Source organism: Chaetodon auriga, chromosome 4 (assembly GCF_051107435.1).
Source record: "Chaetodon auriga isolate fChaAug3 chromosome 4, fChaAug3.hap1, whole genome shotgun sequence".
Taxonomy (NCBI): Eukaryota; Metazoa; Chordata; class Actinopteri; order Chaetodontiformes; family Chaetodontidae; genus Chaetodon; species Chaetodon auriga.
In genome coordinates, this window is record NC_135077.1 from 11,858,006 (window position 1) to 11,880,544 (window position 22,539).

At 40.3% G+C, this 22,539-nt stretch overlaps 1 protein-coding gene across 1 annotated transcript; it reads right to left on the reverse strand.

Moving 5' to 3' along the window:
- Window positions 1-946: 946 nt before the first annotated feature.
- suclg1 (succinate-CoA ligase GDP/ADP-forming subunit alph) lies at window positions 947-22,344 on the reverse strand. Its single transcript, XM_076728908.1, has 9 exons — window positions 22,265-22,344; window positions 19,601-19,701; window positions 17,109-17,225; window positions 16,687-16,899; window positions 16,060-16,117; window positions 15,376-15,459; window positions 13,107-13,258; window positions 6,857-7,045; window positions 947-1,376 (listed from the first exon to the last, which is right to left on the reverse strand). Exons 1-9 carry the CDS (start codon window positions 22,296-22,298, stop codon window positions 1,350-1,352), a joined length of 975 nt encoding a protein of 324 aa, XP_076585023.1. The 5' UTR covers window positions 22,299-22,344; the 3' UTR covers window positions 947-1,349.
- Between the last annotated feature and the right edge of the window lie 195 nt (window positions 22,345-22,539).

A 22,539-nucleotide genomic window follows, 5' to 3' on the forward strand; every position in this document is an offset into this window, starting at 1 on the left:
TCACACCAATTCACCGGTGTGTCTGAGAATAATATTTAGTTCTTGATGCTTGGTGATGAAGGATTGTAGCAGGCAGGCCAACATGCTAACACTCAGACGCAATAACTGGCAAAGCTTTTTTTTTTTTTTTCTCCTGTACTGTGCCATTTCCTCCTCCTGGCATTTTATTGAAGAGAGACTTATCGTTATGAGGATTAAAATCATGCTAAATGGCAGTTAGCATGCTAAATGGATAATAAGCTCAGTTTTTCCAAGAGACATTTTTATTCCATTGACTCCTGTCTCACAACGACAAACCCTTCCTCCTCTGTGGAGGAGTTTAAAGCCTGACAGACGAGGTTAATAAGCAACGACTGCTTCCTCTGTTTTACCCTCTGCAGCTCTCTGGCCCCTCAAAGGTGAGCACCAGTGAGATGGTCTGCTGTTGGTCAATGGCATGAATTTGTTCCAAAGTTGAATTCATTTCTGTGGAGTCTCTGCAAAAAATGTCACCATTGTAAATGCTGGTGTGCCCAAGCTTTAAAATGATTGACTATTCAGATGTTATCTTTTGATTAACTGATAAATTAGCCTATTAATCCTTTCTGCTTAATAGTCTTTAAACGGTGTAACAGCATGACTAAAACCAAATGTTGTGATTTTTAAAAGGGAGTTTTTGAGAAACTGAACATTAAGATCTATGGAAAGGAAACACCTTCATCTTAACTCCTTTCCTGGTACTTGATTCTGTGCGTACAGCATGTAACAGGCACAGGCTGTGCTTGTAAACACCGTCTCCGCTCAACTTGTGATACCTTTTGTACCCCCGTCCGTTCTCTTACATATGTCGTGTTTTATGCTCATGTTACTTCAAAAAGGCAGAAACCTGGAGAAAGGAGCTCATTTTAACATCAATCATCTGTTTGATGAATGTGCTGTAAGAAAGGATAGGAACACAGCAGGAAAATGATATGAGAAATATTTCTTATTCAGGTGGACAGCCAGCGAAATGAGTGATGGAATATGCATTACAGCAGGAGTATAACAGAACAAAACAGATCACCAAGGTTTACATGGCATCCCTCCTTCAGCTCTCGACATTGTGTGGAAGAAGACAAACACATCTATAAACCTTATATATTGTGTACAGTGAGTTATTTTGGATACCATTAAGACACTATGTTTTATTCTTTCGTTATGTGCAAGGTACAAGTTCATGGCAGAAATTACAATATAAACACTGGATGTGCGTTTCGTGGTTGAAATAATCAGGGTTTCGAGATTCTGTAAGACATATCCACCTCCAGAATCAGGCTGCTCATCTCAGTTTCGGGGCAAGGGGTAAAAGGTCGGGTGCCTTCTCGCACAATTTACAACATCTTCCTCTTCTCAAACTCCTGCAGAGAGACGGACAACAAAGAGGGAGAAGAGAAGACGCAACGTGAAATGAAGTGAGAAAGACAGAAGTGAATGATTTATTCATGCAGAATTCACACAGCTCTGTTTTGATCCCGTGTATCAGATCCACTGTTGAGTCGGGGAAACAGAGGCGGCTGGAGCTTTGGAGAGCCTGTTGTTTTTCCTGGAGAGTGCAAATCATGTAGCGCTGTGCGTGCCACTAAGTTCCAGTTGTCAACATTAAAACAACTCACTTCCTGTGACTGATCGAGGCTACACATCTGCAAAAATCTGATTTATGTGAGGTTATAGCTGCTGTGTTTATCAGCACAGTCCAACCATGTGACTATAAATGAGAGAGCATTATGATAGCCATTAAAAAGGATGTAGCTATTTACATATTCAATTTGGAAAATATCACACAAACCGTAGGATGATGATGAAGAATATGTCGTTCCCCGAGAATTTTCCATTGCACAGGGGGAAAGTAACTTAATGCAAATGTCATTTATCAGGTCTGCAGCACACACAAGTACTCATGCACATGTTGGCCCATTCCTATGTGGCTTGTGGATATCTGAAGGTCTACTGCCACCTTGAGGAGGAAATATGTTCCTGTTTCTGAAATGCTGGAGAAGCAGCCTCGGCCTCTCTTAACTCGACTTTCTGGGAAGGACGAAATGAACGTGGCGGCGTTTGAGTGGAGGGGTAGAACGGAGAATTGTGGCCTTGTTGGATTTTTGCTTTACGGATGAAGTGAGGTGAAAGAGGGAGTGGCACAGAGTTCAGTAATTGGGGACAAAGCTGCAGAGGAAATGAAAGGACAAGGGGGAGAAAAGGTAAAGAGTGACAACGCAGAAGAGAAGGAGGGTATTTGCGACATAAGCAGACGGATGCTTTGTTGGCCCAAGGCGGTAGACAGTAACTCAAGAGTACAAGACAGGAATCATAGCACAAAAGGTAAAAGCAGTGCTTTTTGTGACAGACAGGACAAAAAGACTTTTCGTATGAGACAGACGCTCGACAAGACAACGCAAGAGCAAGAAGGGGGGTAAAATGAGGAAAGTACAGAGGTTGCCACTCCAAAAAGATGAGTGAAAATACGTCCGGATCAAGAGGGAGGAGAGCGCAGGAAAACATGACATGAAAGAAAAGCCAGATATTTACAAGCAGGCAATGATAAGTGCTTCGACACACCTGGGGCCGGGTGTGCGAGGGCTGAGGATTGTAAATACGTCTGTGTGCTGCCTTAAACTTTTGAGCTCTGAATTTATGACAAACAAAAGCTTGAAATGATGAAATGTGTTTGCCTGAGCACATCCGCATACATGTGCATGCAGCTTCACCGTGAATGCTGAGCGGGGTTAGGACAATACTATCTGCTGTTTATGATTAGGAGTACCAGATTTTTTGTAAACAAGCAAAAGGTCATAATTATTCTACCGTGCATATGAATTAAGTCCTTCCCAGATAAACACAACTTTTCTGATAACTTGTCCTTGCACCAGTGGCACTGAAATTCCTTTGGATATCATTGCAAGAGCTGCATATTTAATTTTTTCTCCAACATACTATAAGTCATTTTCAATGGTTCAAGGTACTGAAATCAAATTTTCTGAACAGACATCTGACTGACTGATCGGTGGGTGTCTTGCGTGACAAAAGTCAGAACAGTTTTGGTCATCTCACATGAGAAACTTCTGCCTTTGCACTTTTTTGAAGTGGACAGAGGTGGAAAAAGATGGTGTCATGTACTTCCATGCACCAATAAGAGTTTAGTAACATTTGAGTCAGAATCTGATGACTGTTGTGGGGTCGTTTGCTGATTTTAGCAGTACTGTCTATTTGGTATGATCCATCCACACCCACACAGTCCTGATGAAGCAGATTAGTTAACAACTCAGGATGACTTTGACTGTTGTTTAACTAACTAATATTTAACATTTGAAACCCATTTTTCAGGGGCTTTAAGAAAGACACATGAACACAACTAAGTACTCACATTTAGTGAAGCTAAAGTAAAAACAACAGGTGGGCTTATTCAAAGAGAAAGAGCTTCTCAAAAATACAAACTTTCACTTTCATTAGACATCAAATTCACACTATGAAACAAGTGTTTTTAAATTACAGTCACAGGCTGCGAAAAACAATCACAATGGGAGCAAAATGACAAACAATTACAACATCATTAAGTGATAAAAGCACAATTAAAATACTTAAAACGAGAAACAATCCAGGATATGTCAGAATATGAAACCTTATACTTAAATATTCAGCCAATCCTCACTGTGAAAACAACATAGGTTGTCTGCAAGTAGGTTATTGCAGCCAATATTTCTATTTACTGTCAGGCTGCGACCTCTAGAGGCCATAGCAATAATGACGGGAGCAAAGGAGTCAGGTGACGTAGTATAAAGAGCAAGAAAGTCTACGTATGGAGCAAGGTGAGGTGGATAGACGGGTCAAACAAACAGGACTTTCATTCAGGAGGCTGCTGCTTGTGTCCTGTGTGAAACTGAAGGTTGACTTATTTCAGCGTAGATACATACCTCTACAGCAACATACTCACAAACCTAACCAAATGGCAACCATTTCACAACGTTAACCACGTGGTGATGAAGGCATGTCTTTTCAGGAGTCACTGGCAATCATCCTATTCAGTTGTTTAAGTCTGAGAACTGTGGTAAAAATCACTTATTTAGCATTTTCCTGCACCCAAAGTCTATGACAGAAACACTGTATTTATAATACACTCTGTGCTGACAGTGTGAATTCAGCTTATTCTTTGGAATAATTTCATTTTCCCAGTGTACCCGTCTACCAGACTTGACAATAAAAATGAGATATGAGTCGAAAAATTAATCTGGGCTTCTATATTTTACTTTCACCTAATTGTCACATGTCTAGAAGTGAAAATTTTATCTATCTGTAATTTAATTTCAACACAGAGAGTGGTAGCGATACTAGCATGCTGCATCCTTCCTGTTTACACTACCGCTGTCGTGGGCAGTGTGTATGTAATTATTATTAAGATGAATAGTGTGCAGCCTTTGTCCAACGTGATAATGTACCCCTCGAAAATAAAAGCCTTATTACTTTCTGCCATTGGCCATTCACTTAAAACTCCTTGAAATACAACATACGTCTTTATAACTGCAAATATACACTTAATGATGCATGTACTTGCTGTATCAGAGTTACTGTTAAGGATGAACACAGGACACAGCCACTCGAACAAATGAATGAACAAAAAAGTCTAGACAAGGAGGTCATTTTGTGCAGCTTATTATGTTTTTACCAAAAACCATCTGAATGTAGCTGGATGCATAATTCATAAACCTTGAATTAAGTACGATGACGCATGTTTCTGTATCCACTTTCTGCAGAAGCAGGTTTTCAAGTATCATGCAGGTCAGTGACAGCAGAGGTGCTCTCCACCTCAAGGAGCAGCTGAGGCTGAGGTCGTCACCGTTTCTGCCCACGCCAAAAGCATGATGTCTTCTTGCTTCTCTTACTTGTTACTATTTCGATTATGGCGGTCAATGAAATTAACAGAGATGTATGAACACAATATGCAGCAAAATGAGCAACCCTGACGCACGTTTTTCATCATTACACACAATGATTATGAATTAAACTTTGGGGAGGAAAAAAGGGTGTGTAAATCTATATCCGTGTGCAGTACTGCCGGCAGTGCTAATGAAAGCATAAGATGATGAATGGGTGTAATACATGCTTTCACTTTTTATACATCTTGTTAACAGTGCTTCCCCAGAGATAAATTGAAATAAAGGGGCAGTGGCGGCAACTCAGCTACTGTCAACGCACGTTTATTAATTTCTGCCCTTGTCTTCTGCCTTTCTTTACGGCATATTAAAAGTTCAATCTCAACTTGTTACTCCTGCTGTTCCTCTTCCCAGCAAACCCTGTGACTGCTCGGTGATGAAAGCTGGTGCTGCAAGTGACCAGCAACACGTTTTCTTCTGAAGCCAAAAGAATTACTACAGCGTTGTGTTACAATACGATATAACCTCTTAATTACTTATGCTAAACGTCAGTTCTAATTAGCTTTTTTATTCATCTGTATAATGAAAACGTGACCTTGGTATTTGTTTACTTTATTTATTATTTGCTACTCGTATTGTGCAGTTCTCGTAAAACAATGGAGCACAGATATTTGGATTTGCCGTTTTGTAATTAAGTGAAATATTTTCTTGTCTGTTTTTCTATTTCTTAAGGTATTACATTTCAATTTGGCAGCAATAATACAGACAGAAATGGAAGACAAAGACTGAAACAAGACGTGAGTCTAGAAGAGATAAAATGAGATTGATGGATGAGGCCAAAACAACAACAAGGGGAGCATCTGAGCCTAATGTATTTAGGATTATGTTTAAATACTGAGAAAAACATTATTTGAAGGATGTGACTGAGCACGGTGAGAATGCAAAACACAAAGTGTGACATTTGAATTTGTTAATGTAGGTCGGTTCAGACAAATGCAACATTGCTGACTTCATCTGTCTGTTAGTAAAGTTAAAAAATGGAGTATCATCATTCAGACACAGACATCTAGGTATTATGGTGATGCCACTAGGTCCAACTAAGGGTGGGCAGAATGGACAAAATCTTCTCTCATGGCAGCTGTAGATATTACAATACAACAATTCTTCTGTAAATTCAATTAAAATAACCATAATGTACTTCATCACATTTGATTATTTTGGTCTGTTATTTGGACCTTCCATACAAACAAAAACAGCTGCCTCTAAATCCAAACCGTGCCCACACGACAGGGTTTGGCTCCTACTCTCCTTCTCCATGATTTCTTGTCACTCTCTTTTCACCAACTGTTGCTCTCATGTCACATGTGAACGTAATAAGCAGTTGTGTTCAGGAGATCACACGAGAATCCAGCCCTGATTTGCTAAATAGCCTGCCCCGTGTATATACAGCAGGCACACTGAGGGGATAGCTCCTGCGGTGGAAACGTTATTGCTAAATCCCCACCAGCGGACACATTTCTACCACTGCACAGTACATAGCGTCATATCACCCGGCCCTTGGTCTGATGTAAAAATGACTCATGTACTTATTCATACTTGGGACCAACATGTAAATTGCCATCACATTTACATGAGGGGGTGCGTGTCTGAAAAGGGCTCAAGGGAAGTGTTGATATTTTTTGTGAAACTGGAATTTTTTGGTAAACCTTTGAAAGACAATTTAACTGCTGTGCTCTTGCCATCAAAACAGAACAGTATCATATTATAATGATCCGTATGGGAAAAAGTACTCGCATCTTTAATATTGTATAACATAAAAATACTCCATTACAAGTCATAGTGCTACGCTTGCTTAAGCTTAACATTATCAGCAAACCTTGCTGAATCAAAAGTAAATGTAGTCATTAGGCAGAATTGCCTCTCAAAGTATTATTATTATGTACAATGATAACTTGCAGGAACAAAGGACTCACCTTGAACATAGTGCTACCCAGCTGGGCAGGGGACATGCTGACTACAACTCCAGCTGACTGGAGGGCTGCAATCTTCTCTTTGGCTCCACCCTTTCCACCAGCGATGATGGCACCAGCGTGGCCCATTCTACGGCCGGGAGGAGCAGTTAGCCCCGCGATGAAGGACACCACAGGCTTTGAATTAGCCCCCTGAATGTAGACGAGGGAGAGGAAATTTAAAAAAACATGAGTGTCAAATGAGGTTAAAATGGACCAAAAAATGACAAAATGCTCAAGGGAAGGTGAGGGTGCGAGTACAGTTCGCAAATCAATGAAGTGAAAAAGGAAGGAGAAACGAAGGGAGCAAAACAAGAGGGGGGGGGGGGGGCACTAAAATAGAGAAAATGAGTTTTCTGCACCTGCATTTTATTCATTCATTAGAAATTAAGCACCCCATGTCCTCCCATTACAAAGCCCCCATGGTAACAGGCTTGTCTAACCAGCCATCTCCGTCTCAGCCTGCATTATTAAAACAAAGGGTCAATCAAGCCATTTAATTGCATGGGTTGGTGTATGACCAGATAGGGGCTCAGGCTCCTGCCATTTCATATCATCTCATTTCTGAGATGGTAATTAGTCATGCAGGCACTGATTAGCTCAGCGCCTGTCTATGCTGCTTGCTCACTGATGGATGTTACATTCAACAGTTAAGATCATTTCCAAGGTGAAGAGAGCTAATATTTCATCTTCAGCAATAACATCATAACCAGCAAGAGGGACGGTGTGCGTGTGTGTGTGCGCACGGAGAGCGGCTAATATTTCATACTTAGCAATAACAACATAATTGCAGAGGACGGCTTTGTGCATACACACACGCGCGCACACACACTTTTCATCCTGGGCTTTCAACAAAGGCTGTGGCTCATCTGGCAGACTGCTCTCAGAGAGTGAATGTGACATGTTCAACAGCCAAAGCAATACAGTGAGGTCCTTCAAAGACACCCACTTCTGCTGCCATTTCAGCTCCAAATTCAGACCTGCCAGTGGCAGGGACAAGATGGCAGTCACTAATGTAAACTGGAGATGACTTTCAATAATTAAGACTAGCAGGATGTATATCAGCCAGGGAAATGTTGAGGACTTTGGCTAGAAATGCATCACTAATGAGACATTAACACTTGCACAGTTAGCAGGGAAATGAAGAGAGAGGGAAGATCACTTTTAAGTGCTCTAAATATGTTGCAAGCATCTGTTCTATGCATCGAAAAAAAACATGTAAGCACAGAGCAAATTAGCGCCAAACCCTGCTCAGTATTCAGCAGTCAAATCACGTCCTGAATAAACAAACCACCCTCATGTGAATCATGTCTTAAATCTACCTCAAACGAAAGGGGTTTAATTACTCTATTAATCCCTGCCTCCCTGGATACTAAGTACTAACAATGCATACAGGGAGGGGAGTCGTACTATCATTCACTTTACCCGTCTTTTGTCTTCCACTGTTAGCAGTTCAGATATATTACCCTAATTATGAAACCAATAAGGCAGTTCCCCCACCTCTGTCTGCCAACCTGACTGGAGGAAGACTTTGTTCTGTGAACACTAAAGGGCATACTCTGAGGTGAGGAACTGTATTCACCAGCATAAAAAGCCAAACTGAAAGACTTACACACCACTATAAACATGACAGGTAGGCATGAATAGAACGGGCATGCGCACATACACGTGGAGCTCACCAGTGCTTCTCTAACCTCAGTCTTCCTCCAGACTACAAGCTGCGTTCGTTTCAGAGTTGTTTCCACAGAATTACAAGGGGTTTAGCTAAGCTCAGTGGAGACAGGCCAGGCTGAAATAGAAAAAAAAACCCTCTATGGTAGCTTAGGTGCCAAATACTCTGACCTACTTGATATGCATGAAGCAAATTGTAATATGGTTATTCTGTGTAAAACCTTTTCCTGACTCCAGAAGGCCTGTGAAACTCTGGCGATGATAGGCAGACCTTTGATACAGGTGACTTTTAAGACCATAATATGTTGGCAGACACTGACAAAGACTGAGCCTTGAAATACGCCCCGCATCCTAAAATCTGACAGCAGAGCCAGATGGGAGGTATAAGCTTGTTTTCTTGAATTTTACAGAATTAAGGCATCAGTAGATAAACAGTCTGCAGTAAGTCAACTGTAACACTGATGGATGCTGAAATCAATACTTCTTCACCTTTTGGTATAATGTGTGTTTCTCAAATAGGAGTTCAATATATTTAATGTTGCATGACACAAATCAATCACAACACTGGACCTTTAATTTTACTGAGCAGTGTGGGCTTAATGTGTCCAGTGTGGCAGAATTTGTCAAGTTAATGTGAAACGCAGCATCTTAGAAAAGAAAAAAAATATATTTTCTCAATTAACTTCCTCCTGTGAGGGATGGAGTCATACATGAACAGTTTCCTGCCAAAGTTTAGTGTATTTCACATGAGATATTTCTGTCTTTGCTGTAGTATCTCACTGGTGGGAAGGGGCCAGAGCTCAGCTGGACAAAAGTAATGGTCATGTACTCTTGAACACCTATCAGGATTTAGCAATATTTGAATTATCTGATGATGGCTGGTAGCCTGATCATTAGATTGTATTCTCATTCATTCACTCAGCCTGACTTTGTTCATGTTGGTTTATTTCTTGTCGTGGGGGGAGTCTATGTGTTTTCTCCTAACCAGCATCGGCTGACTGGTGTCACCATCAATGTCATTTTCTTTACATATGGAAGTAGCTCAGTTAATGTTAATTATGAAGATCAAAACAATGTGTTGATTTTAAAGTCATTTCTATGATCAGCTAACCACCAAGAATAGTTTTGACAGGTTACGCATGTGGGTCTGTGGGTTAATTTACACACACAACACACACCACACACCACACACCACACACAGCTAACGCCTTCACGTTGCCTGGGGCTAAGCGCAGTGTGAAAAGCCTATGAGGTAAAAAATGAAGCAGGCTAAACGAAGCTCAGTGTGGGAATATTTCCTGGCCTGACGAAACACAAATTGAACTGTTGGGTCATAATGATCATCATATGGTTTAGAGGAAAAAGAGGGAGGCCTGCACACAGAGGAGCACATCCCAACCGTGAAGCAACGGGGGTGCAGCATCATGCTGCTGGGGTGCTTTGCTGCAGGTGCACTTCACAAAATAGATCAGGAAGGAAATTTAGATGGACATATCGAAGCAACATCTTTGTTGTCATCAGCCAGGAAGTCAAAGTTTGGTCATAATGGGCCTTCTAAATAATGACCCCCAGCATACTTACAAAATTGTCGCAAATCATCACTAAGCCCTGACCGCAATTCAAGAGAGAATTTGTGGGTAGAACGGAAAAAATGTTTGTGAGTAAGGAGGTCTACAAACCCAACTCAGTTACAGTCGTTCTGTCAGGACGAATGGGCCAAAATTCCAGCAACTTATTGTGAGAAGCTTTAGGAAGACCACCTGAAACTAGCAGATGAAAAGCAATACTGTCAAAAGCTAAGCGTAGGTGAAGATTTGACCCACTGGGAATGTGATGCAAGAAATCGAATCTGAAATAAATAATTAGGGCCACGGGGCAAGCCACGAGCACTATTGTTATCCTGCGTGTTTTTTCTTATTATTATTATTATTATTATTATTATTCTTCCTCTTCCGTGTCAAATTTCGGACCGCTACTCCTCCTACAGTTTTGGGAGCACCCACGCAAATGTTATATCAAAACGTGCGTCTCGATCGGGATCGGCGTGCTATTATTTTTGGGAAATTTATCGCAGTTTTTCGCGACGTAAGTCGCGAAAAACTGCGATAAATTTTCCATAAGAAATGAATGGGAGGAGCTGAAAATGATCTCACTTCTTCTGCTGGCTACTGCTTCGGCATACTTTCACCTAGAGACTCCATTTAAACTTTAAATTGTAGACACAAGTCTTGTCTATTGCTGTATTAAGCCACGTTTTGATAACTCGTGTAGTTTTTGAGTAATCCCTCATCAATGACCATGAGCGTTTTTGGAGAAATTCTCAGATTTCAATGGGTGTGTATTGCGTGGACAGTTAGAGGCTAGAGTGGGTGACATCATCGCTAGAGTGGGAGAGAGCCGATTAAAAACGACTAGGTTTTTGCTCTTTCCACGCTCCTCCCGGCCACAGTTTACACTCTACAGGCATGATTTTTTCCACAGTTGTAGACAAACTTGTCCTCTCTCTCACAATGTGCTCGAAAAATCTGTGAGACGAACAGAATTTGAATTAGCAGCCTCTAAGCGCGGCCACGTCTGTCTCTGCTCTCCATGCACTCCAATACAAAGATTTTCGGAGAGAGCAGAAAGGAGCCCTGTTTTCAACTCGCGACTGTGTCCACAAAATATTCTGTAGAAACACAAAATTACACCAAAACGTTCAGGAAGTCCTCAAGGCGCTCACGGTGTCTTTGTTTTTCTGATAGGAGCTTCCGTTCTCTCAGGAGAAGCCCAAATGTGAGAGGAGTGCAGAGGCAGAAAATCGCTCGTTTTCTCCGCTTTTCTGTCGCCCCTCTCTGTCTGCCCTTATCGTCATGGGCAACCAAGCCAAATTGCCGTGACAACCACTGAGCCTCAGTGGCAGAGAGCCTGAAAAAAAGTCTAGATTTTTTGTCTTTCCAGGCTCCTCCCGGCCACAGTTTACACACTACAGGCATGATTTTTTCCACAGTTGTAGACAAACTTGTCCTCTCTCTCACAATGTGCTGGAAAAATGTGTGAGACTTACAGAATTTGAATTAGACGCCTCTAAGCCCGGCCACTGTCTCTTTTTCTCTCTCTGAGTGCATGTGTGCCTGAGTGCTGAGAGGAGGCGTGTGTGTGCGTGCGCAGCTGTGTCTCATAGAGCATGATTGGGAGGGGCTCTGGAGTTGCTGTGGCAACCTCTGAGGCTCAGTACCTCTGTGAGCACTTCTCTCTCATGCTCCCTTACACAAATAAACAGACATATGGGCATATAATGTAATGTATATGTACGCGGTCGGGCAGTAGACCCCGTGGCCCTTTCAAAATTTCCCGCAGGGAAATTGTCTAGTTCTCTCTGCTATTATTCCGACATTTCATATTCTTAAAATAAAGAAGTGATCCTAACTGACCCAAGACAGGAAACGTTTACATGGATTAAATGTCAGGAATTAGCTACAATTTCTTATTACATCTAGAAAGGTTTTTCTTCCCAACAGATCAGAAAGAATCTGTCATCGAGTTGAAGTCGTCCCTGTTTTGCAGTGCATATTCTGGATGAGCTCATCTGCTGCTCCTTCCCAGCAAGACTGTGCTTCACATTAAAACAAAAATCACATATGGGAGATGCCCTAGGTTAGTGTATTGATGACGTGAATTCAAATGTATTCAAATCAAGTAAAGTTAAGTTTGCTCCAAAGTAAAAACAATGTCTCCACACTTCTTTGTGCTTTTCCCTACTATCAAAATATATTTATGTCGATGACTTTCACAGAAGATGTGCAGCTTACTCCCACGCTCTGCTGGGCTTTGTCATGCATGTGTTTCATTTGAACTGTCCCTCGCTGTCAACACTCTGCCTGATTGGGTGGGTGGGGTGGTGGTGGTGGAGGGTTTGTACTTTTTTGTTGAGTGAGAGAAGTTATTCTCCTGAGACGCCAGGGGGAAGATTTGCATGCATTAGCACAGCCGAGGGCAAATCAAGTCCATTTCTCGGCTCAAGAGCACATTTAGTACACAGAAACAAACACATACACACTGAAAAATTAACAGCTTAAAAGTCGTCTGTGAGGGGCAAAATGCCAAGTACGGGCCTGCTTAAGTTAAAAATGTCAATTACAGGTTCCTAGCCACTTGGTGACATTAGCCAATCATCACCCTGCTGCTCTTTATCACATGTGGAAATCAGAAAAGGTTCACTGCTCATAATCACTGCAGATTTCATGTTCAGTGAATCATTCCTCCATCCCATCTGTCATTCTTTGTCTTTATCATAGAAACACAGAAAAGTAAGAGTGAAAGCCTGAGGCGGTCACCAAAGACAGAGGACACTTTCATATAGCTCCACTTTTTTCGGGACTTATGATGGTTTCCAGTGTTCACTACAGTTGATAGATTTAAAAGGGCATGGCTGAGAGCCAAATCAGAAAAGGATGAATATTTTATATAAACAGATATATCTGTGGAGGTGAAGCACTGTAGCAGAGATATAACAAGGAGAGTGAAGTAAAAATAATGGGTGTCCAGTGCGTCGTTTCCTTACAGAGTTGTGTTGTTTGAGGTACTCTGCTGCGTTCTCTTCAGCATTGCCTCCAATTTCTCCAATAAGGATGATGCCCTCTGTCTTGGGATCCTGCAGGAACACCTCCAGACAGTCTATGAAGTTTGTACCGTTGAATGGATCCCCACCAATACCTTGCAGGAGACAAAGCAAACACAAGCTGTATGCTCAAGACTCTCAGAGGATATTTCCTGTGAATAGGTGAGAATCACAGGGCTGTTCAGTGGTATAAGAAGCATTTGAACATCATCAGCTTCACATTGTTTTTCCACTTTGAGAGACTTTTTTTAAAGTTTAGAATACATTTACACAATAAGTTGTGTAAAAAGTTGAGGGTCTAAATGCTTTCCAAAGCCACTGCAGATGAGCAACTTTCTTTTTCAGAGACAATATTAAACTGAACTGAGGTCACACAGTAGGAAGAGCATTTTTCAATTTTAAGTCACTTCAAAGTTTGTTTAATGATATAAACTGCACCAATCCGCCATTATCTCCGCATAGTACTTTAATTATGCCTTTCCTTTTATGTCCAAGGAACATAACTCACAAAGATGTTCACACAGGGGACCAATAATCATTTTTATAAATAATTTCCACAGAAAATGTCACCAGGATTTATAAAATCATGGGCAAACCTCCACAAGACAAAACACCACCTAAATTGATTCACACCATTAAAATAACTTGGCAACACCGAGATAAAAAAAAACCAGTGAATAATAATCAAAGAGAAACACATAATCAGAAACAAAGATGACAGGGATGTTAAATATTGTATTAACTGTAATTTGCTGTAGCCCCAAGGTCATACTCAAACTCAAGAAGTCACCAGCCGAGCCACCAATAAACCCCCCTTAATGAACTCTACAGTATTTAATACTGTTGCAGCGCTGGCTTTATGAAGTCTGGCTAGCGGACACTCCATAATTAAAATGTCCAAATAGTAATGACGCCAAGTTGTTTTTTAGTTAATTTGGGTGTCCAACCAGCCCTTTAATATCGAGTTTCTGGTGACAGATAAGATGGCCAAAGGAATTTGTTTGTGCGAAACAATCTTGTATTTGTTGTGTTCCAAAGACGTAATAGAGCTGGACATAATGGTATCATGACAGCATGTCTGGATGGTGAGGCCAAATTAAACCAGCTGATCTAAATGAATGAATAAATTAGAAACTGACAGTAAGAAATATTGTTGCATATAACGTTCCAGCTTCAGGTTGTGCATGTGTTGCTAATCCACAGTAGAAATCAGTAAATTACAGGAACAAGGCTGTGAAAAATTGCGTGAAAGGAAAGTAGGATAATAACAGGATGGGCTGATTATGGGAAGATCCACATCAGTACTTGGATAGTGCAGAGAGTACTGTATACCTGTTATTCATACAGAACCTGGTGTGTATCCACCAGGTTTTCAAACAGAAAAAACAAGCCCTGCTCTGCTCCACTCCTCTGTATGGACAACACTGACAAAGAATGTAGAAGCTGCTTTAGGAAATTCAGTTCTATGTAATCAAAAAGGAATGAAAGTTTAAAAACAAGAGGCAGCTAAAAAGCATTTCTGAAATGAATGTATACTGAATGGCATGGCCTGTTATAGATGATCATGGAATACTTAAAGACCACAGGATTTCCATTCTGAACCTCTTTGTTTCAGAGTAGTACCACAGGTTTCACTCCTCTCATCTGTGCCTTAAAAAAAACATGTCCCTGGTTATGGATCAGAGATGAAACACTTCCTTCAAGATTTTCAGGGCAATGAAATTTGAATGTAGGCAAAGTTTCCTTTTGTATCTGGGCCACTTGATCGGTCTATTCAGTCTCACTAGAGAAATAGTTTAAGTAAGGATCAGGGAGTGGGTGCGTGCTGTGTCATTCACTGAATATGGCAGCATCCGAGGAGTTTCACTGCAAGATGAACTACTGTCTCTATTAAGATGTTTATGTGACTTTGTTCTCCTTTACTGTTGAAGACGAGAGCATAGAACCATTACAACAGCCGTCTTAATGTACAGTACTTTGTTTTTGGTCTCGTATTTCAGGTCTTGCCAACATCCACTTAAATTCAATGCAGGCATGTGATGCTGGATAAGGCGACCATCCTGTCTTCAAGCCAAAAGCGACCCATGAAGCAAACCACTGTTATCAGAATGAATTTGTTGTTTTAGTCCCAATTTCTTGTCTCAAAATAATCTGGATAGAAAGCTACAAGCTGTGTTTTAATTCAATATGCTGCAGGTCATTGTTCACCTACCAATGCAGAGTGACTGGCCCAGGCCAACTTGTGTAGTTTGGTGCACAGCTTCGTATGTCAGGGTACCCGATCTAGACACAATGCCTGGAAGAAAGATTAAAGGACCAAAAAAAAAAAAAAAAAAAAACATTTTAGGATTTTACACAAAATCACAAGCAGAACACTGCTCCAATCAAGGGTGATAAGATGATATAAAATGCAGCTGTCATTTTCTGTCTGACTTTGGTTGAACCGTTTCATGATGACAGCAAAAACAAATGCGATCACTATCACAGTGACGCTCTGTAACAGCTGTTCTGTCTTTGCTTTGGGAGGGATGGCAGTCGAGTTGCTATAAAAATGGCCTCCCTGCAAAGGTTCACTGGTCAACAACAGCACACGCTGCTTATCAAGCTGTCAACAAAAGAAGCTCAAGCTGGGATTTAAGTACAGCGCAGTGAAAAAGTTTTATTTGGAAAGAATTAGTATGAAGTTTGTTCCCCGCTTTCCGTTCCATCACAGAACAGTCAGTCCGATCTCCATTTACAGACACAAAACACGTCATTCAGCGAATATTCTTGAATAGAATGGCCTTCAGCATGCAAAAGGTAACTTACTGTATATTGTCATGTGTAAATTAAATGCTCAAACAAACCAAGGTGTCTGATTTCACATCAATTTCACAGACAAATTCGGAAATCTCACCAATTCTTCCTTTCTTGTGAATGTGGCCCGGCATGATCCCGATCTTACATTCTCCAGGCTGCAAAAAGATACATTTTAAATTGTAATTAAAATAAAGAGCATTTGCTGTAACGTACAGGCATATGATTGTGTTTTTTAGCTGAATTACTTGAGCTTGAAATCACTGGGATTGTTTTATAACTAGTTCACAGACCTTTGGACTCAGCCTGCACTTTAAGATTGTTCTTTACTGAAGATAAGCTTTTCTCTATAGAACACAGCAGTTCATTTTTTAGCTTTTGATCTATGGAACAAGGCCATTTTAAGTAACCCAGAACAAATTCAACGATTACTACGGTTTGTCAAAATGTTATTTTTGCTATTCCATAAAATCCTGAAAATGTGGGATATTCAACCCAAATAATTGACATTATTTAAAAAATGCGAGTTACTTATCATACACAAAACACAGGAAGTATAAGAAATATCAGTAAAAGCAAATCATGCTCCTTTAAGGTTTTAGTTGACTTGCATTTAAAAGATAACAGAATATTAACGCATTAAATCTCTCTCTCAAAAAAAGAAAGAAAACGAAAAGCAAAATGCGTCAAGATATGTGTGTTTGCGTGTGTGTGTGCGTGAGCTTACGTTGATGACTCCGGGGCAATTGGGGCCTATGAGGCGGGTGGTGCCCTGGCGCAGGAGCTTATGTTTGACTCTCACCATGTCCTGCTGAGGGATGCCCTCAGTGATGCACACCACCAGAGGAATCTCTGCGTCAATGGCCTCGATGATGGCTGCCGCCGCGAACGGAGGGGGTACATAAATCACAGTAGCATCTGCCCCTGTGCCCTCCTTCGCCTGAGGCGAGGATTAAAGGCATTGACGGTGGATTAAAAGCGGAGATTCTAAAGTTAATGAAACAGTGCCACCTAATGTTTCTTTAAAAATCATCTGCAAACCTTCACAGTCTTTCACAGGAGAGCAGCAGCACATCTGCCAGATTCATAACACATATTCAAGATGTTGTTTTCATTAGATTTTGCAAAAAAAATTAAGTCCATACACACCTCCTTGACTGAATTGAAGACAGGCAGGCCGAGGTGAGTCTTGCCACCCTTGCCAGGGGAAACACCTCCAACTAACTGGGAGCCATAGTCGAGAGACTGCTGACTGTGAAACGTTCCCTACAAGGCAAGAGGAGTCAGCGTGTACATGAGTGTGTAATGAAGTGGAGTACAGCCACTTCTGTGGCGTCAACCTTGAGATATCATTACAGACAGAGAGGAAGGAGGAAATATGCTGCCATCCAGGATTAATCATCTGTGCCGTTGAGCAAAGGGACGGATACAGAAGTGAGCCTGGATTCTTCTCGGGGCTGTCCAATCAGAAGAAATCGAACTATTCTTGACAGATAAATAATGATGTAAGCTACGTTTAATCTGCTTCTTGCTGAACATTTGAAAAACAAATCAAAAGCAGCTTGTGGATGTTTTCCAACACTGCCTGTGAAATATCTCCCAAAAAAGATAGATTACAAAAACCCTTCACATACTGTCACTCCCATGTAAGCTACAGGGAACCCGTCATGCTCGAAAAATGTTATTCTGGACGTTCATGAAAAGGATAAATTTGCTTCAACCTAGACAGAAACTCATTTAATTCATAACTTTTGCTAATCTAAACCCCAATTCTAAAAAATCTGGGATGCTGTGTAAAACATAAATAAAGCAGAATGTGATCATTTGCTTTTTTTTTTTTTTTAACATATACTCAATTGAAAACAGTACAAAGATAATACATTTAAACACTTCATAAAACCATTGTCTGTAAACACATAGAATCTAAACGTATATGATGCATATTTATGAAAGGTCCACTGTGTAACATTTAATGATATCTATTGGCCAGATTGCAGACTGCAACCAACTAAATACCTTCAAGTGGAATGATGATTTTTCACAGACGGCAGAAACTAGACATGAACATGTTAATATGAGATGGTAAAGAGAGGGATGTGTTTGGTACAAATATCACTAGCAGGCCCCACTTGAAATGATGAAGACCAAGACAGAGCAGCAATAACACTAAATGGAGTAGAAAGCATTTTGGAAAGTTAAATCTTGTGAGTGATTGTCAGCTGTTACTTTCCCAGAAAATTGGTGCATCAAGGCAGTGGAAAGTGACTTTGTGCTGAACAAATCCTATCACTATGTAGTCAGTTAATTATTACTGAAAATGCTGAAACAATGTCAGCGAAGTAGCCAAGGGTCATAACTAAAAGTGCAAATATATGACCTTCATGTAAAAATTATAACTAGCCTATTAAGAGGAATTAGAAGCTATGAATCAGCATTTTTCCCCTAATTGTAAAATACTCCTTCACCCTGCTAACTTTGCCGTTTTTGCCAGTCATTATTATCGCAAATGTTGGGACAATAAATTTGAAAAATTGCTTGCTTATCAAGCCAGAAAGACACCACAATGTGCACTCAATAGCACTTGCTTCATTTCTCATCCTTTTCTAATTACCCGGAGTGTTCACTGGAACTATATTTAACAACCTTTTATTATGTTGAAGAGAAAATGGAGGATGAAAAATGGGATGTGCGAAAGGACAGAGGAGGGATATAAATCTATAAAGTCCACGTTTCTGCCTTGTCGAACACACTTGCCAAGTTTCTTTTTTTCTCCCCGACTGGACACAGTTCAAAGTGAATCACCTGAGCTTTTTCATGCTCTTGAAAAATAACTGGAAGGATCAACAAGCTGCCACACAAAGTTATTATTATTGACTAAAACAATGACTAAGGCTAGTCATGGGGGGAAAAAAGAAAGTCAAAGTAAAAGTGAAATTCTTTAGAAAAAAATGTAGAGGCCTTTAAGGCAAACAAACAAGTCTTGCAACAGCTGCAAAAAAAAAATCAACAATATCAACTGATCCAAGGACAAGTTTCAGCATTTACACACACCATGAATAACACAGATTTCTTCTCTCTTAACACTTTTACCCGAAACTCTTTCAATTATATTCAATATTCATTTTATTCGTAAAATGTTGTACTTTATGTGACTTAGTACTCTAACTGTTTTTCTCAAATTGTAATTCTATGAATACCACTTCTGTCTACACTGTGTATACACCTATTACATGTCCGTCTATCCTGAGAAGGACAAAGTCCTTCAGTTTCAGTTGTCAAAAGGAGTCCTTCAGGACTCTTGTTGCTCTTCCTGAGGCAACAAACGAGTTTATCCCAATCTGACAAGAAGGACTTTCAAGATTTTAAAGACTGACAGAGTAAACACATGGACCACAAGTACACCGAGGTAGAAACCAATTATGAAAATATTAACAAGTGGTGGAAATAATAAACTTTCATAGTCTATCCTCTCTGGAGATCTTACTCATACAGTGCGGCTTTAGACGCACAAAGAATGTGGAAGTGTGTGTGTGTGTGTGTGTCTAGTAAGGAAAAACTGGGATTTCATAACATTACGGTCATCTAATCTGATGTGACACAATAAAAAAATGTGTTGATGGTAACAAGTCGTCAGTACAAACCTGCTTCCCTGTGAAACCTTGGCAGATGACCTTCGTGTTCTTGTTGATGTAGAGGTTCTGTCTCGATCCCGTGTAACAGTGCCTGACTCCACTCCGCTGCACTAAATAGAGTAAGGAAAAGGGGGGGGGGGCAACACAGACTCATGTTAGGTGACATATCAATACACAGGTTAATATCAATCATCAAAATCTTAGAGAATGATCCACTTGTTCACTTAAAAGGACGATAACTGTACTGTTCCATGTAGGTGAAACATTTTTGTGCTGTGTTATTTAAGGCGTGCAAATGCGTTAAGATACGCTGTCATTTAAAAGTGGCTCGGAGGTCAAGAAAACCCAACAAAATAACTCTTTTCATAGTGAATAGCTAAAGGGTAAAATAAGAAGTCTAAGAATTCACTTTTCTTCCAGGGACTCCCAGTGTTTTGGCAATAATCACTTCTGCATTTATCTTTTATTGTTGCTGAGCAACAGTTCCAGCTTTTTTTCAGACTTCACAGCTGACTTCTACTGCACCTGAGACCACAAACAATCATAGTTTTCTAAGATGTACTCTGAATATTATTTTATATTAGAGACAGTTGTGCATACTATGGAACAATCACGTCAATTACTGAAGCAAGTGTAACACAAAGAGAACAAATTATTGCTAATTACACTGAAAGTGGTGTGTTAAATAGCTACACGTTATGTGACAGAGTCATGGGAAGAAACCCTCAGAGAAAGTCACCGAGCTCTGAATCTTTAGACTCTTTTAGCTTAGTGTTCTGCTATTCTAGCCCACATGTTTGCTGTATGGTTCAGGTGACTCCCACAGATCTTATCAACTCTGTAAGAGTATGGTCCTCACATGCTCTATACAGAAAGTGTCCTGAGACAACTTCTGTTGTGATTTGGCACAATGTAAATAAAATAGAATTTAATTTAATTTAATTGTTTTGAGTAGTTGCATGCAGCTGTTTCCAAATGTCTGGCTTATGCATGCTGAAGAAAGCAGCAAGACACATTCAGGTCAAAGTGCAAGTGAGGAGGCTCTGTTAACTTTTCCATCTACTGTCAGACAACTGATCTGACATACACTGCTTTTGTTATACAACAACCTTACCTGACAGGTAAGACTAGCAGCATGCTGCAAAATGTGCAAAATCTGTGGTAGCTCACTAATAAGCTACCACAGACACAGTAACTGCTTTACAGAGATGTCTAAACTGAGCTGCAATATGGTTTCATAGGGATAACATCAGAGCTGTTTCTCTTCGACTTTGCTCACACATGTCTGTTTTACTGTTGACATCTGGATAAAAATCGTACCAATAATGGCCAATTTATTTTTGTAACTTGAGCTAGCACTGGTAAATCTAGTGTAAAGCTTCACTGTATATAAAGCTGTAATCACCATATTATGGGCTTGCAAAATAAAAAAAAATATCCCAAATAACTTCTTGAGAGCTGAGAAATTTTGTTGATTGATCCACTTGTCCATCAACAGAAGATAAATCAATGAAAATTTGAGATAAAGACAAAATGGCATTCGGGGGGCTGAGAATTTTGAGCATTTTTCAACTACTTTCTGACATTTTATGAACCAATAATTGGGGAAAAAAAATCACTGGCAGATGATATGACACCATGACCTCCGTGAATCAAAGGTGACACTGAACACAACACACTCAACTGATTGGCACTCTTCAGTGCACTAGTCTGACACACAGATGCTCTTAAACCTTAAGATAATTAATCTGCTTCCTTCTAGTCAGTGTTCCCTCAAGCCTGAAAGAAAAAAGAACAATAACCCGCTAGTAAAAAAAAAAAAAAAAAGAAAGAAAACAACTCTTTGTATGGTCTTGAAGATGAGTAACTTATTACAGAACTTTATAAAAAAAAAAAAAAAAAAAAAAAAAAAAGATCTGACACCATGCCATATTTTGGCTTTACATAAAGCCATTCACGACAGAGGCTTCTGACTAGTAAACGCAAACCAGCAGTTTTCACCCTCACTGAACTTTGGTCTTCTCTGAGGCACCTCAGTTTGAGACATTTTATCAACGGCTTGTACAAAGTTCAGCTACCCACTTGAGTCCATGTCCTAACAAAATGACAGCTAAGAAACAACATTTATATATTAGTCCTACCAATGCATCGTCAAATGAAAATTATGATCTCAGATCTCTAAAATGCTCAGAGCTGAAAGCACGCAGGCTGCAGACAGGCGGACTGCATGGCTAATTCAGCTGTTTCCGTTGCAGGGTGAAAACTACACATGAGCTAACTAACTGTATCAAAACAATTTGAGCAGGGTGAATAAACACGGTACAGCCAAAAGGACGCACCAGGTCAAAGGTCAACACTTGCTCTGGCCTGGGCGCAGACAGGCAGAGGGCTAAAGATAGGTTTCAGGTGGACGTTAGCGAAAGGCTAGTTAGTTAGCTGGCTATCTGTCATTGAGCTATAACAACATAAATGGATGGTAGGCTAATGTCGCTAACTAGCCTGGAAGCTAACTGACAGCCAACCAAGGAAAGCTTTGCTAGCCAGTGCAAGACTGTGGCAGCCTGAAAAGCTCAGCTCAAGTACCACACAGAGCAAATGAGAATACTTCTGTTACAGAAACTAAACTGTCAAACTTTTCAAGTTATTAAAACAGTAATTTACTAAAATACTTACAAAGCAGCCTGGCAAACAACCTGCTATGAGACATCTTCGGTCATTCACCAATGACACCGGAGGCTGAGGACCTGACACACGGAGTTTAGCTGACTATAAATATCCCTATGAAATGTGTATTTTAAAATGAGCTTGAAAACATTTTCTTTTTTGTAATAAACTCCGGAATTTCATCATTTGTTTATAATGGACTGTCGTGTGCTACATAAAAGACAGAAACGGGCAATAAAATGATTTCAGGCGAAATAGTGGACAACTTCATTTCACAATGAATT

Excerpts from the sequence above, each read along its gene's own strand:
- suclg1 (XM_076728908.1), bottom strand. The coding sequence starts at position 22,298 with ATGTCTCATAGCAGGTTGTTTGCCAGGCTGCTTT. Across the intron at positions 17,226-19,600 it reads AAGGTTTCACAGGGAAGCAG|GGAACGTTTCACAGTCAGCA; the intron begins GTTTGTACTGAC and ends CTTGCCTTGTAG. Across the intron at positions 13,259-15,375 it reads GGGCCAGTCACTCTGCATTG|GTATTGGTGGGGATCCATTC; the intron begins GTAGGTGAACAA and ends GTCTCCTGCAAG.